The sequence below is a fragment of the Tauraco erythrolophus genome, chromosome 1 (assembly GCF_009769465.1).
Source record: "Tauraco erythrolophus isolate bTauEry1 chromosome 1, bTauEry1.pri, whole genome shotgun sequence".
In the NCBI taxonomy this organism is placed as follows: Eukaryota; Metazoa; Chordata; class Aves; order Musophagiformes; family Musophagidae; genus Tauraco; species Tauraco erythrolophus.
This window is the reverse complement of record NC_141465.1, coordinates 105,687,404-105,703,609: the sequence shown is the minus strand read 5'-3', so window position 1 is coordinate 105,703,609 and position 16,206 is coordinate 105,687,404. Positions and strand designations below refer to the sequence as shown.

Below are 16,206 nucleotides of genomic sequence, written 5' to 3'. Positions count from 1 at the left end.
CTGCCAAGATTTGGGTGTAAGTACTCAGTTTAACACATAATCTGGTTTTGACCTGAAGGCTTTCAAAATCACTCAGGCTCGTAGCTGATCTGGGCTCCCATCAACCGAGTTCACTTCTAGTCGTACAGCCATTATCTTCTGCACCAGCATCCCTCTGAACTCTCTCTGCTGATGACACACGACACATCTGCTCTCTGCTCTATCGCTGCCCATTCGGGACCTCAGAAGGGAAGGAGCAGTAAAAATATCAGCCACTGCTTCTCCTAAATAACTGCCTCGGTGCCTGTGGGATACACTGCCTACCATTCCAAAGAGGGCACAGAAAAATTGTCATCCTGGTTCAGCAACACTTTACAGTAACGTAAACTTACAAGGTGGAGGGCAGCAGCTACCCAGGCCAGCTGAAGGTCCTCCTAGTAAATTGATGCTATTTTTATATTCATTTGTCTGCAAACAAGCACACTTTCACCCCTTCCTCTGTGATTACTGCCATTTAATTGTGGCTTGAAGCTACACTTGTAGTTGTACAATCGCTGCTTTCACTTTTTGTACACAGAAAGCCAGAAAGGTGCCTTCCTTTGACGAACCAGCTGAATATCAAATTATCTTCCATTAAAAGTCATGGTTATCCTACTGGTCTCAGTCAAACACTTTCACCAAATTTCTGTCAGGTTATTGACACGCATGTTCTCAAACTTATTTAAACAACTATTAGTTAAAAAAAAAAAACACCAAACACCCAAAAGCATTGCACAAGAACCACGTCGTGTTCCCTGCAGGTGCACAAATGACAAAAGGTGACACTTCTCAGTTCAGTGCTAAACAGATTAAACGCTAGAAGAACTTTGGGAATCCAAACTTGCTGCCAGTCACGTGCTTCGCTTCAAAAAGATGCCTGGTCTGACAGGACACTGTCACACAAGGCCACCAGGGTAAAGCATGCATGGTCCTTGGAACAGAGGACAGGAACTTGCACTGGTATATTTTTCCAGAGCCAAAATGTGACATTCATAGAATGATGTTTATGCTGAATAAAAATTAACCCACGAGGAGAACCAGAAAGTGTTCAGCACTGGGCCATTGCAAGTTGTTACTGAAACGGTTATACCAAATATTAATTTTTCCAAAGCCACGGAGCGTGAGCGATGGCATAGGGTAAAACTCCAAGGCTTTTTAAAAATGGAAATATTTCCTATTTATTTTAAAATAGTAATTCAAACTTCAATTCCCAAAGTGGCTGCTACAGCAAGAATAAACTCACTACTTCTGCGGTAGGCGAGGTAGCCTAATTTTGTTACTAGAAAGGGTTCTGAAACCGGCCTCACTTAGCTTACACTGCAGCTGCCAGTGGTCATTTGAGGTGTGACGTTTAAATACAGCCTGAATTCTGGGGTTTTTTTCCTTTCCCTGTAAAAAGTTCTCACTTTTGTCTTGTGTTTCTTGCTATTATTTGTAAGTCTCTTCACCAAGAGTATTTACAGTCACTGATTCACTCAATACTCATCATTGGTTTCAGTTTTATCCCAATTTGAGGAATGGGAACTTTTCTGGAAAGTCAGCACATGGACCTCAAAATGAACTTAGAAAGCAAGTAGCTTTGTCTTTGTAGTACAGCAACCTGTCAGGACAGCTGTCACACAGCTTGTCTGCTGTGTCACCTGAACGCAGCCATCAGCAGTCTGACATCAAAGTCCACTGTGAAAGGCCTTCTGAGACAGACCGGCACAGGTGGTCATCACAGACCAGGTCAGGCTGGAAGGGACCTCAAAAGATCGTCTGGTCCAACGTTTCATGGGAAAGGGAGCCCAGGTGAGATTATCTAGCCCACTGTCCAGTCACATCTACAAAAACTCCAGTGATGGGGACTCTACCACAACCCTGGGGAGGTTGTTCCAGTGAATGGTGGTTCTCACTGTAAAAACTGTCTTCTATCAAGATGAATATGAACATACTGACATTACTGACAAAAGAAAATTCCATTCAAACTGAAAGCATCCATGCTTACATTCCTCAACATTCATTACATTATATAACCTGTAAGCAGCTTAGGAGTTGTAGTCCCATAATCACGTTGCTCTCAACCCAGACAGCTCTAGAACAAGCCAAGAGAACCGCATTGTTGCCACTCAACTTCTGAACTTGTGTCAAGCTAAAACACACTACAGTAGTAGCAAGAGAAAAGAGACATTTGACAGTGGCACCACTACTCTGGGAAAATCCATTCCATTAAAACTCCTAACGGCAAGAAACAGATGGGTGATTCCCACCACCCACCCCCATTCTTACGTGCTGCAAGTGAAGTAGTAAATTCATGTTTTAAAGCTAACAGAAAGCCACAGCTAATCAGTCAGCCAAGAAAGTCCAAACGAGTTCTACTTGGCTGTAACTTTGGAAAGGTGGTGTTTCATCAACAACAAAAGTCGGATTCAAATAATGAATCCTTGAAGTTATCACTATCTTCTTTCCCTGCCTTGAAGGGAGGACAAAAGATTTTTAATTTATAAGGCCTCATTAACTTACCTCTCCTGGTACCTGAAATAATTTTGGCATCTTTACAAAGCATCGCACAGGGCTAACATTCCCAAGGCTTTTAAAGCCACTTCTGCCAAGCTTTCCTCCTAAATATGTTTTGCACTTAACAAGCATTAAAAAATCCTTTGTACTATTTTAAAATTGCACTAATTCTTCCATCTGAAGGGCTGTTTATGACATTTTCATTCTTTTTATAATTAAAGCTCTGAAGATTAACTGACCCTTTGTTCACAACTGTTTTCTGAAGACCTTTATTGTTTAATTCTCAGCACTGAAGAACAGCTTAGAGCCTTTGGAGTGAGAGGACAGAGGAGCATTCTGCAAGAGACAGGAACACGTTATTTCACGGACAGTGGTGGTGGCTTCACAAAAACACATTCTCATGTCTGGAGCCACACATCGATACAACTTGGGATGTTTCCCTTACGTTGCTTTTGGCTAACTGCAGGAGAATCAGTTTTTATGTATCTTTTGAAAGTCGAAGCAATATCCAATCGTTGAGGTTGTTGGGACAACAGTTGTGTCAAGCTGTTACTTTTTCACGTATTAGTAGGCATTTAAAATCTACTTACAGATTAGCACAGAACATAAAAATTATTTTCAGGAAGGAATGGCTGATCTTTTTGTGAGTCCTAACACAAATTTCAGCCACAAACAAAAACAACCCTTGAAAATGCTGGAATCTGGTCCACAAAACCAGTAGTGAATCTGCGGCTCTTTTATTTAGAGTTGAAAAGGGTAGAGCAGTAAAAAGCAGGAAAACATTTTTTTTTTCCAAATACTTGAAAAAAAAAATTGTTTGTTTGTTACTTCCCTCGATAGTTGCAGTTTCAAACAACCCAACAAAAGAGGCCACTAGTGCTGACACACCCCTCTTCCATCTTCAAAAGACGAAAGGAAAAGGCTTTATTTCCCTTTCTGCACTTGGCTTCTCTTTGCCTGTGCTGTCCGGCAGCTCCCGGGGGTCTGGTTCACCGTGACACCAAGGCCTGCTGGCCTCCTCATCCTTTCAAAACTGTAGCATTCGACTTTTTCTTCACGGGAGACTGTCCTGGTGCTTATGAGGCGAAATCCACTTTTGAGTAAAGTGTCAAGCAGCAGGCCCAGCACATTAGCACCATTAATCAGCTTTCTATTATCAGGCTTTATGGAAACGTACCTAAAATAAGAAAAAAGCAGTTACAACACACTTTAATCACTTCTTGAAGGATGGAATCAAATTTTTTTTGAAACAAACCAGGTCCTTGGATGGTGCAAGTCAGCACAATTGCACAGGTTTGCAGCAACCAAGGTTCTGGATGTTTTTTCCTCCTCTGAGGAAAATTTCACTGTTTCCCTTGTTGTAAGAACAGTAATCCTCAGCTCGTCCAGTTATACGTTAGAGAGGAAGAACTTTCACCCCCACACCAAAACTTTCTGAAGAAACAGCTGCAATAACCTCCATCCCATCTCATTTCGTGGAGGAGAGGCGAACGGCATGCTCTATACAGCGCTGCAACAGTTCTTCAGGTACAAGTAAATGACAGAAAGGACAGTGGAGCCACATTCACCCCAACAGCATCACTTCTCATTACACGGGATCTCTCTCTACAAACAGTGACATTTATTGCAAAGTCATCCGTACAGCAGGTCTTGTGGTAATAAGTATGAAAATCGTTTTCACATTGCCTCAAATGATTTTACTTGATATAAAGTACAGTTTAAGAATCTATCCAGACATTTCGAGGAACAGAAGTCAGGTAAAAATACTATTACAAAATACACAAGCTGACAGGGGTGAAACTGTTCCACAGTTCACAGAAAGTACACCAAACATTCATGGGAAGCACAAAAAAGGTGAGAGAGTCCACATCACCACAAAGAGTAAGTCAATAGAAATTCAGCAGGCAACATAATCAAACTTCACTTGTTTCATTAATCAAGGTCAGCTTTTCCACTGATCTGCAAAGGAAAATTTTTACCAAGTCTGAAAAAATAAAGGAAAGAATCAGGAATATTTTTCCCACTATTTAAGTTGCCATAAGCTACTCAACCAATTGTTAGTCCGTTAAAATTAGTAATACATTATAAAACTAAGGTTTGGCACATAAATGTACGTTGCTTTGCAAATGCAAAGTAGTTTTTCTTCTACTTGCTTGTCTAAGAAAAGCTAGAAGAAAGATAAACCTAATTGACTTTATTTTAAAAAATAATCAAAGGATTGCTGTGTTGATTCAGATATTCAGAGAGAATAATCCTTCTGGAACTCTTTCAGTAAAATCTCCATAAAATTCCAGATGTTCTAACAGCCACAGAGGGCAAATTAGGTTACATTTTCTTATACAGTAAGAACGTGTCTCCATACAATAGAGATATTCAGCAAAAGCTTGTTTAAAAAAATGTAAGTTGTCATTAGAATATGATACTGCTATCACAAATGTCACTGATATACAGTAATCTTAATTAAAAAAAAAAGAAACTGGCTCTGAATTCAACGAAAACCCACTGTGTAGCATACAGTTAATAAACTACCCCTTCTCCCTCCCCCCAGTAAAAAGCTCTACAAAAGCTTTCCAGTGCCTGAACTGTAATCTGAGTTCTACTGGTGTTTTCAACCCTGTATAGCCTTTTTTCCATATGAGTGTCTTTTGGGCTATGAGCTAGTGGAGATTTTAGGCTTCTCCAGTAGTTCACTCCTTATTTATTTTGTTTCTTTTGCTTCATTTTACTCTGTGTTTTTTTTACTCTAGTCTTCTAGAAGGTTACTGATGCCATGAAATTCTAAAGCCTGGGAGAACAAGTGGAGAGGAAAGGGCAGAGAGAGAGAAAGACCCAAGAGAACTCAAAAAACAACCATTGCAAACAGTATTTTAGAAAGCTGAAGAACAGGCAAATCGGTCAGAAATTAAACTGAGTATTTCAGAAGCAGAAAAAGGTAACATTAAACCAGCAGAAAGAAGGAAACATATCTCTCTTCTCTGAGACAGCTGTCCAACAGTTTCTTTAAAATGAGCTTTGCTAGCACATAGCATGTCCTTCATGAACTAGAAGTCACAGACATTTCCACAATGAGAAGTCACACTAGGGAGGGTACCTGGCCACAAACTGGTCACCAGCAGAGTAGTCAGTACCGCACTGAAAAACCATGTCGTGATGAGAAGGTCTTTCCAAAGGAAGTGGAACGAGTGGTTTCTGAGAAGGAAAAGGGCTGTTCCAGCTCTGTCCTGACTGCAGCCCTGTAAACACGGTGATCTGTTCAGCTAGTGTCTCAACAGTGGTACTGCAGGAACCAAAGATCCGGAAAAAGGCCTGCATCTCTTGGAGAGAAAAGCGCACTTCCAAGATCTCCAGCCTTGGCTTCAGCAAGTGTTCCTGGCTCAGGAGGTCGGCCAGAGGGTAGAGCCCATAGAATTCTGCTTCTCTCTGCAGCCTCTGGTAGTCTGAGAAATCAGCAGGTAAGGAGACCTGAAGAGTCCTCAAGAAGTCCATGATGTAACTAAACAAAGTTCCATCTCTGTCCACAAAAAACTCTCCATTGACTAGTTTAAATTCTCGGTCATCATCGTTCAACATCTGTGCTAGCCGGGACTCAGGGAACTGCTGCAAGGTGGAAGCCCGGGTTACAAATCTCATTCCTCCCACGCTCAGAACGACCACCTCTCGATTACTCATCGCGATCTCAGCCACTCAAGAATTGTAACTCTCTGACCTAAGTGTTTGTGACTTGATCTTTCCTAAACTGCAAGGCACCTGCAGCTGCAAGAACAATTCGGTGCTTTTAGCGAGTGTTTGGAGCGAGGTGTGGAGCAGCAACAGGCCTGCCAGGCAACAAAGATGTAAATACCATGTACAATAGTTTTGTTTGCAGGGCTTGGTTGCTCGGAAACTTTGATTCTTGGAATTTCATGTTTTAATTTTGAAACCAACAGCTTGCAAGGACTACTAGAAGACAACAAACCAACTGTCACAACTTACTAAACCTTAAGAGAGGCCAAGGAATATCCCCAAAGCACAGCACGTGTTACATCTGTTTTCCAGAAATGTCAACTAAATGTTTTCATTCTACCTAGGCTGTCCATAGGACTACTGCAAGAATAGGTTAGACGTGCTTCAAGCAACATATTTCAGTGTCGTACGCTCTTCAGGAAGGTCGCTTCAGTGAACTCGCGCTTACAGTCCACTTTAAATTACTGTTATCCTACAGCCAAGTCAATGCACTCAGAAAATTCAATTCACAGAATCACAGAATCACAGAATGTTAGGGATTGGAAGGGACCTCAAATTCACTCCTGAAACAAGGTACACAAAACCACAGTAGCAGCAGAAGAGCCGACACATGTTCCAGCGCTAAAGCACTTCCAAACACTAACAACATCCATACTCCTGTCACATTACAAACTCTATTCCAAAGAGCCATCCCACCATTTTCCCCAGCTCTTGGAATCATGACTGGGAGAGACAGAGAGGAAGAGGAGAGAAACCGCTCTACCTGCCACCTTTGCCAGGCTAGAGCGCAAGCTGCCTTCCCGCGGCTGACCCATCCCTGCCTTTCGCCGCTCAGAACTGTTAAGGCCACTTTTTAAGAAACTCTGGCTTCAGAGAAACACAGATCTAACAAGACAGCTCAGACACGCCAACAATTTGATGCTGGAAAAGTAAACTGTGAAGTTTACTTGTTCTTCTTTTACCAGCCTCAACTGATTTCTCTTTACCCCTAGAATTTATGCTTGCCCCGAAGATATATTTTTGTATAGAACATGTAAACAATAATTGGTATCTACAGTAACCTGAATGCACGGGATAATTACAACATTTGGTTATACCAAAACCCCACGTATTTCTGTTTCAAGTGAGAAGTAGCATCCCCAGATGGTTCCAGAACATGAACGATGCACTCTGCATTTCGCAGTGGAAGGGCAGTCCTCAACAAGCCTCTCAGTACAGCACTCTTCTCCATCTCCGCTCTTCTTCCTGTTTACAAACACTCCCCAGTTAGAAAAAATAGCAATAAAAATTAACTGTGATCTTTTAGGAAGTGACACTTTTTATCTTATTCTACAATTACATTAACATTAAACTAAGTACAAAGTCCGGCCCTATATTTTGGTAAGAAAAATGATTTACAGTGAATAATATTCCTATAATCACCGCTGAACGAAGAATCCAGAAACAAATGTGGTTTCCAAAGCTCCGTTTCATCTTCCAGTTTATCAGTGCTCAAACTACGTGAACGGTATGAATACTTTGGAAACATTTTGAATCTTTCAATGTTTTCACTGACAGTCTTAAAAAAAACAATTAATTTTACAAAGTTCTGTGTTTTCTTCACCAGATCTCTCATAGTTCTTACATTTCAGTAGGGACTTTACAACAGTTTATATTTGCACACAAACTGTGCAACATTATCCAGCACTACCAACGTATAGTTTTTACACTTTTCTCTTAGAAGTGAAGCTCCATCTGTCATCTGTTCCCAGTAGAAGACTGCATGATCTGCAATCTCCACAGTATCTGCCAAATAGGACAAGCTAATTGTAAAGAATTGAGATTTCCAGCACTGGAGATTGTCGACGACTGACTCCACAAAGGACATTCTGGTGACAGCAAGAATAAGCAAGCAAATAAGCGAGGTCACTATCAGTCTGCGTGAAAAGACTGAGGGAATCTTGAATTTAAGAGTGTTGTTTTCCTGAGGCAAGGAAAGTTTGTCCACATCAACTAGTTTTATTCCATTCCACTGGCTGGTATCAAAGCTCTTCATTGTAGGGCTGATGTCCACACTGGAACAAGGTAAAGGGGTTTCTTTGAGCACCTTGATTTTTTCCCTGAACTCCTGCATCTGTTGCAGAAATATAATGGGTTCGGACACATCTTTGAAGGCCTCTGCGATGTTAAAAGCCATCCGTTGCTCTTGCAGAATTGTGTTCAGTTTATTGATTTCCGGATCGTAGGCCTGCATCACAGCAAGCTTCATGGTCTCAAAGTCAGAGAGAATCTCGTTTCGCTTCTGCTCCAGCGTGTGCTGCAGCTTCTCAAAGAACTCCTTCACTTTGTCAGAGTCTTTGGTCAGCATCTGCAGAGCTTTCCTCTTACTGGTTTCTAAGGTATCCAGCCGCGAGAGGGCATCTCCACAGCGCCAAGTTTCAAAGCCCTGAAATAGGGTTTCAAAAGCCCGCTTCTCCTGGGAATAAGCTTCTTCGATAGAACAGAACACATGCTTTTTATGGTCACCACGGGTGGCACAAACCCCACAGATCAGCTGCATGTCTGTCTGGCAAAAAATGTTAAGGGGTTGCCCACTGTGCACTTTGCACACAGGCATTTTTGGAGTTACTTTGATTTTGTTATACTTCTCCACGATACCTTTCAGGGAATAGTTGACTTGCAAGCTGTTGACTCCAGTAACAGGAGTTTCCTTCCTGCATGTGGGGCATTTGAAAGGGGACAGCCTCCAAAGCACATTCCGGACGTTTCCCTCAAGAATTCCTTCCAGACACTTTCTGCAGAAATTGTGCGAACAGGGCAGGACACGAGGATCATCAAACAGGCTACAGCAAATGGGACAGGTGAGATCTTCCTCTAGGAGCTCCATCGTATCCTAGGAGAGAGAAGAAAGATGGTAACAGAACTTACAAAACTTATTTCTCCAACAGGGGAACCATGCAAAAACCGATCTCCAGCTGAAACACAGCTCAATGAGAGAAGGATCTACTTTTTTCTCAAGTATCCTTAAGACAGAGCCTCCGCTGGGTTCCTGCCACCAGTCCAGTCAGCTGTGGAAGGCGGCCACCAGATGGCAGGCAGAAGAACGACTCGGCGTCCGGGCAGAACCATGTTTGGATTCTCAGCTAGAAATGCAGGAAAAGAGGGCTCGCCAAACCCAGCAAGGACTTTGAATGAAAATAACTCATGTACTCATAATAACAGTTCAAGACTTCCACCTTTCTTCACTGATGTAACGTCCAGAAACTGGATTTTCACCAAAGACACCCAGCCGATACGCCCTGCTAAGATTTGTCTACTATCTGCTTGCTCAACTCATCCCAAGCTTACAGTTTCAAACTTCATGCACTGCTACTGTAAGAAGACAATACTAAAGGGGACTTAAAAAGTCCAGCTTCAGAATTTCCTCAGCTACAGAATATGTCACGTGGCTCTCTGCTCTACCTGCAAAGACAAAGGGGAGTCACCACTCACTTAAAAAGTTAGCTTTTCTCTTCCTCCTGCAATACTCTTAAATAACCAAGTGAATGTGTTATCGTTGAGCTACTCAGCACAAATTTAAATTCTTCAAAGAACAACTGCCCATAATCACAGAATCACAAAATGTTAGGGATTGGAAGGGACCTCAAAGGATCATCTAGTCCAATCCCCCTGCCGGAGCAGGACCACCTAGATCAGATCACACAAGAACGTGTCCAGGCGGGTTTTGAACATCTCCAGAGAAGGAGACTCCACAACCTCTCTGGGCAGCCTGTTCCAGTGTTCTGTTACCCTTAATCCTCGATAATTCATCATGAAACAAAACCATTGACCATTTTTACTCATCCACAATCTCTGTTTCCAATTCCATTCTCACAGCATGCATGCCTTCACAATTTGTTTTTGTGGACAGGACCTAAAGGAAGAGGATTTATCATGCAGTCCTTTGTACTGGAAAGCCTCACTGAAGGGACCCGGCACACTACCCTCCCAGTGCCTCCACCCAAAGCCAAGTTCTCAGATGCAGACGCCTTACAATTTACAGCATGCTCTAAGAAAACAAATAGCTAATAAAGACCAATGTGGGTCTGTCTTCGCCAAAACTCTCAAACACTCCATTCTGAGCTATAATTAGAAAGATGCTTCCCTGGTATAAAGTTGTTCCATATTATACAATATGTATTCATACACATATGTAATAAAACTCCTTTTATAAGGAAGAGGATGTTTTTTTCCCCCATACTCGTGAGTCTTCCTCTTTATGAATAGTTCCCTCTCTCCAACTTGTACTCACAGCTTTTAGCCATGATAGCAGCACAAAGATCAGTTTTGGTCAGGTGTTAAGAGGGTACCAACTACCAAACTAAAAGACAGTTCTCCATCTTTTAGTAAACGGAAATTCACAATGCAGAAAATATTTACTCTGGTCCGTCTCCTTTACCGGGGAGGATTTTACTTCTTAGTTAGGGAGCTGGAAAAGCAGCTGTGCATGCCTGACAGTGAGGACTGCAAACCACTGCAGAAAACGCTTACTACAACACATTCCCTCAAAATTGCAGGACAAACACTGAAGGCTTTCATGCTTCTAAAAATACAAAAAACATACACAAAAAGTTTTCATGATCCAAAAATACCCCATCCTGGTGCATTCCAAACCCACTTACCCAATTAAATAATTACACTTTATAAATATAACTAAATTTCAAAACCATTATAATGACATCATTAAAAAAATAGGATTTTTAAAAAAGAAACGGGCAATTCTACAAGCTTTTTCCCCCCTCCCTCTTACGACACCAGTAACACCAAACCAAAAATACTGAAAACTTGTACGACAGGTTGGGACAGCTGAACTTCTGTCTTGTTTAGGACTTTAATTTCAGAGTAAGTTGCCTGTGGATTGAAACATCCCTTTGTATTAGCAACTTGGTATTTGTGTGAGGAATGACAGTAACATTTCAACTTCTCTGCTGGGAATTTCTCTGTGTAACTTCTGATCCAGGTTTGGATGGCCCCAGAATTCCCCACGCGTAGCACACAGACAAAAAGGCATAGTGGTTTCTTCCTTCACTTGAGCTACGTAAACTCTCTGGGTCCAAACCCAGCGGATGTCACCCATCAGAAAGAGCAACCTGCACATTTTTATCATTAGGAAGAAGAATGGCAAAACAAATCAAACTATAAACGCAAAAACAGCCACAGTAGTTTTTTCCCACGCTCCAGAGAGAAATTCATCTAGCACGCTTCTCAGCACAGAAGTTGGGTTTATCAGCCAGCAGCAGGCTGAAAGCAAAACTGAAATTTCACCAAGCTTCAAACAAAACAAAAAGACAGCTCTTAAATTACAAGTTTCCTGCAATGTTGTGTAAGTATTTTAAATAAAACTTGACCGAGTCAGGCTGCATTTCCACAAGCAGTTGAGCTAGTCAGGAGAGGTCTCGTCTCCCTTCCTCCGCAAGGACCCTGGTCCTTGTCGGGATCAATTCTACCAGCCTTCTGTCAGACTGGTGTGTTGAATCAGCCCATAAACGTGTCCTGCGCAGATAAGGCAGGAGGAAGGGAGATGGAAGCTTCTCCTTCCAGCAGTAAATAATCTTTACTCTGCTCACCCCGTAGGTAGGAACCGCAACCTAATGATGGGGTCAGCGTAGACATTTTAAGATGGAACGATTGACCTCCAGCTGCAGTAGATATCCAGGCGGCCAAAAAGAGCTGAGGAAACTGGCCATGCTTTAAACCTGTTAATTCACTGCCAAAGTTTTTTCCCGGAGTACCAGGTAGATCCAACACGTTCAGCCTTCAGGAAGCTAGAAAGGCCTGCAGAAATAAGCAATTCTGGTTCAGTGCAGTTACGGCCCCAAGAACACCATTTTCACGGACACGGTTTCACAACGCGCCGAGCGCCAACACGCACTCCCCCACTGACCCCCTCGTCCCTCCGTGCAGGCAGGAGTCCCCTCACTGCTTCTGGCTACAAGCCCTCTCCGGCCAGGGAGGGATCCCCGGCACCCAGGGCACTCCCGCCAAGCCCGGCCGCACCCCCCCGCCGCCGGCCACGGCCACCACGGCCTCCGCGGCGCTCACCGCCGCTCCGTCGGGCACCGCGGCTCGGCGAAGGGCGGCCCTCGGAGTCACCCTGAGCTCCGCGAAGGATGAACCGGCAGCGGCGCGTACGCGGGACGAAGGCTGCGAGCGAGACCGACGGCAACGGCCCCGGCAGCCGCCCGCCGCGCCGCCACCTCGCAACGCCGCGGCGTTCACTCGCCCAGCCGGGCCTGCCCCTCCCGCCACCGGCGCGGCCCGCGCCGCCACAGGCCCCCGCTGCTCGCTACCCCGGGCCGGGGCTCGCGGGGAGGCCGGGGGGAGGCGGAGGGCCCGGGCTGCCTCGGCCGCCCCCCCCGGCGCGGCGCCGCGGCCGGCCCCCGCCGCCGCCCCGCTACGGGCCCGAGGCTGCCGGCCGCCGCTTCCGTCCCCCACCCGCCGCCCGGGCCTGCGCCCGGTCCGGTGCTCCCCTCTCACCTCGGCGAGCCGCGGCAGCGCGGTCAGCGGCAGCGGGCGATGCCGAGGGCCGCCATCCGCCGGCCGCGCCGCCGCACGCCCCTCCTCGTCGCGCCCCGCCGCCGCCGCCGCCGCTTGGCCAAGGAGGGTTGGGCAGGCCCCGGCCCGCAGCAGCGACCGGCCCGGAGCCGCTGCCCGCCGGCCTGGACGCGGCGCGCCCACCCACCTTGGCCGGCAGCCGCCTGTTCGGCCCCAAGGCATCAGCTGCGGCGGCTCCTCGGCGAGGAAAGACCTCGCGGCTGCCGGGAGAGAGGGACGGGCGTCCTCCGCGGATGGCGCCTGTCGAAGCCGGTGGCCAAAGTCTGCAGCCCACAGGAGGCTGCCTGAGCCTCCGCCGAGGTATTGACGGGTTTCTGGTGTTTATTCACTCCGCTAAATTGGACTTTGGACTGCAGCTCCCAGGCGCGTGTTGCACAGCGTAAGGAGCGCTGCTGGGTGCCGATCCCGCTGAGCATCTTCCACCTCCCGAAAGCACTTATTGAAAAAACCCCACATCATTTTAGCCAGATACCCTTATGTGCTTCGTAAAAAGATGGAAATGCATTCATTTGTGCCGTAGTGCACTGGCTGTACCATTTCCTACTAGCGAATCCGTTAGAGAGTGACGCGGCCTGTCAAACCTATGCAGGTCTCCTGCAGCAGCACCGACTAGTCCCACACCGACAGAGCAGGAGGGATCCCGTGTCCGCCTGGGAGGACCCTCTAGTTACAGGACTGTGAAACGGGCTGGAAGTGCTGAGATTGTGGAAACCTTTGTGATGTGTATCTTTTTTGCAGTCCTTCTGTTAGTTCTCAGTCAACGTAACAGCTCTTGCATCAAAGCCAGCTTGAACTTACTTCCGAGTTAGACTTTGTGGAACGTTACACCAAAACACAACGTTGTTCCAAAAAGCACGTACTCTGCCTCCTGCATCCCTGTCACTCCCTACTCACTCACCCACTGCAGTCACGTCACTCGTCAGCACAGGGGAGACTATTCATGTTCAGGACTACCCACACAAGTAATGTCAGAGGCTAGGCAGTATTTCTATCAGATGAAGCTCCCTCATGCACCTGACATGTTTCTTCCAATTGTTTAGGAATCTGGATTTCAAAAGCCACTCAATAACAGTGGCTGTGGTTCACCAATTTACTGCAGCCAGAAGAGGAAGAGCTTTCCTCTTCCTCGTCTTCTCTCCTTCTGCCTCCAGCCAAGCTGGCCTGCCCTCTCGGCTGGACTCAACGGGAACAGTTTGACCAAGGACAAGTATTTTCGAAAATCCCCTTCATAGTGCTCACACACTTGGGCATTTCATCCACCATCTACGGGAGCATGGTCACAGAAGGTAGAGTTGTTGCACAAAAGCAACCAAGACCTTTAGGTGCACTTCAGCGGTCTGCTTGTTTCTTCTTAATTCTCCAGCATCTTCTTTGCTGTTTATTAAAAGCAAGTGATTCCAGGTAGTTTCTGAGAGGAAATGGCTTAATCCATTCCTCAGCTACCCAAATTGCATTCAAGTGATATCCCAATGCTTGTGCATTTGTGCTTTCCAAGTCTCCTTGTCTATGCTTTCCCAGCAGCCATTTTATATCAAGAATTTCCTGATTCTACTAATCTTCAATTTTATGGTTAAAAACATCAACAACAACATGGCATTTGAGATTCCTCACTCATTATAAGTTCATATATTTCTCATATAACTTTTTTCCTGATATATTTCTAGAGTACATTTTATTCTCTATTAATTCTTTGGGCTGGTCCTACTCCGTCTCCTTATAAATGAAGAAGGAGCTGTGTGGGCATGAGAGTGGATGCCTGCCCACCTGGTATATCTCCTCTTCATGAGAACCATCTCAAAATGCTCTTGTCCCTCCTTACCTGGGCTTTTTTCTGCCAAAGATGAAAGCTTAAACTGCTGGGCAAACGCAGCACAGGATTTCTATTCTCGGTGCATAGAGACAGTGCCCAGTCAGCAGCAGTACTTAAGCGTACCATGGCTGTCCTGAGCATGACCAAATGCAATTTGGGTGTTGTATCTGATTGATATAGTTGCACACAACTGTTTTGCACACATGTAAGTCCACCTTCCTATACTACCTAACTATATAAGTGGCCTCAAGTTGCACCAGGGGAGGTTTAGATTGGATGTTAGGAAAAATTTCTTCACCAAAAGGGTTGTCAATCATTGGAACAGGCTGCCCAGGGAGGTGGTTGAGTCACCATCCCTGGAGGTATTTAAAAGACTTGTAGATGTGGTGCCTAGGGACATGGTTTAGTGTTGGACTTGGCAATGCTAAGTTTACGGTTGGACTCAATGATCTTAAGAGTCTTTTCCAACCTAAATGATTATATGATTCTGTAAGTATTTTGTATACACTTTGATGTTCATAGAGGTCTTTCAATAGCAGTTTGCTTCTTTCTGAGCTTGCATTCCTTCATCTGAGAGCACAGAGTGTCTTCCCAAAGCAGCATCAGAGGCCATTTGTTGAAGCTTCGGAGAAAAGTTCTGGCTGATGGAAAAGGGCGTTAGTAGATCTCTGGCAATGTTTCCCTATCTAATAAGGAAAAAAACCCAAGAAAAATCTGGGCTCAAAGGAAAGGGCCAGCTTGGAGGGAAGAGTTAGGACAAATGTCACTTACCCATGGGAGGGTTCAAAATACAGGGGTAGGAGTTCAGAAGGAATTATAAAATAGTGGCAACTTCCAGCTTTACGAGATAAACACCGTGTTTGTTGTAAGACAAAGGGATAGCACCTATTGTCATCTTTAAACTACAGAGAGAACCCAGATCACGGCTCTTCTACTAAGCATTATGACAGGAGATTTCTGAGACTGAAGCTGTTCACTGTGGTTCAGTCAGCAACCTCAGAGCTGACGGCTACTGCCCTCCTCACCTGAACCAGCCCTGCCAGCCTTGGCAGTTGCTTTATGGAGCTGATTCAACCTGCTAAGCCAGCAGAACACTATTCCCTTTTCCTTGCCCAGGTTAGTTTTCTGCTGATTCAATGAACTAAACCAGTTCGGTGCAAGATTAGACAATCACCAGATCTAACATCAGAGGAGTGAGGAAAAGAGGAACAAGATTTTCCCCTTTCTGTGGCAGCAAGCCATTAAAGTCACTCAAGCTGTAACAGGTAATTTTACCCTGAGAGGTAGATTCACGGGGGGTTAAGCCAAGCTGAGACTGTGCTACTGGCAAAAGAGATTAATTCCATTCTTTTCCCTTCCCTTAGTCATGCTTTCCTGATGCCTCCTCTCTGCTGGCTCCAACGTTCATGCGGCCACATGTTAGGCTAGATCCGCTTGCCAACAGAGCTGAAAGCTAATCCAGTTTGTAAAAAAAAAAGTTTTCAGTGGGATCAGTTTTGGCAGCCAGCTGATCCCGCAGCCGAACAAACACCAATGCCAGGACAAGCCAGCGAGGGGGCCTGTTTTGGTGGCAGCCTGCACACACG

General features: G+C 45.1%; 2 protein-coding genes across 3 annotated transcripts; both read right to left on the bottom strand.

Moving 5' to 3' along the window:
• Positions 1-3,042: 3,042 nt before the first annotated feature.
• On the bottom strand, positions 3,043-6,754 carry KCNRG (potassium channel regulator). The gene is made up of 2 exons (XM_009990734.2): positions 5,606-6,754; positions 3,043-3,691 (listed from the first exon to the last, which is right to left on the bottom strand). Exons 1-2 carry the CDS (start codon positions 6,181-6,183, stop codon positions 3,439-3,441), a joined length of 831 nt encoding a protein of 276 aa, XP_009989036.1. The 5' UTR covers positions 6,184-6,754; the 3' UTR covers positions 3,043-3,438.
• Positions 6,755-6,757: 3 nt separating this feature from the next.
• On the bottom strand, positions 6,758-12,755 carry TRIM13 (tripartite motif containing 13). Of its 2 annotated transcripts, none has more exons than XM_086620771.1 (2): positions 12,733-12,755; positions 6,758-9,109 (listed from the first exon to the last, which is right to left on the bottom strand). In XM_086620771.1, the coding sequence occupies exon 2, from the start codon at positions 9,101-9,103 to the stop codon at positions 7,877-7,879; it is 1,227 nt and encodes a 408-aa protein (XP_086476897.1). In that variant the 5' UTR covers positions 9,104-9,109; positions 12,733-12,755; the 3' UTR covers positions 6,758-7,876. The 2 variants fall into 2 exon arrangements, with proteins under 2 accessions (XP_086476897.1, XP_086476888.1); XM_086620762.1 differs by lacking the exon at positions 12,733-12,755 and adding an exon at positions 12,298-12,324.
• Between the last annotated feature and the right edge of the window lie 3,451 nt (positions 12,756-16,206).

Excerpts from the sequence above, each read along its gene's own strand:
- KCNRG (XM_009990734.2), bottom strand. The coding sequence starts at position 6,183 with ATGAGTAATCGAGAGGTGGTCGTTCTGAGCGTGGGAGGAATGAGATTT. Across the intron at positions 3,692-5,605 it reads GGTGACCAGTTTGTGGCCAG|GTACGTTTCCATAAAGCCTG; the intron begins GTACCCTCCCTA and ends TTCTTATTTTAG.
- TRIM13 (XM_086620771.1), bottom strand. The coding sequence starts at position 9,103 with ATGGAGCTCCTAGAGGAAGATCTCACCTGTCCCATTTGCTGTAGCCTG.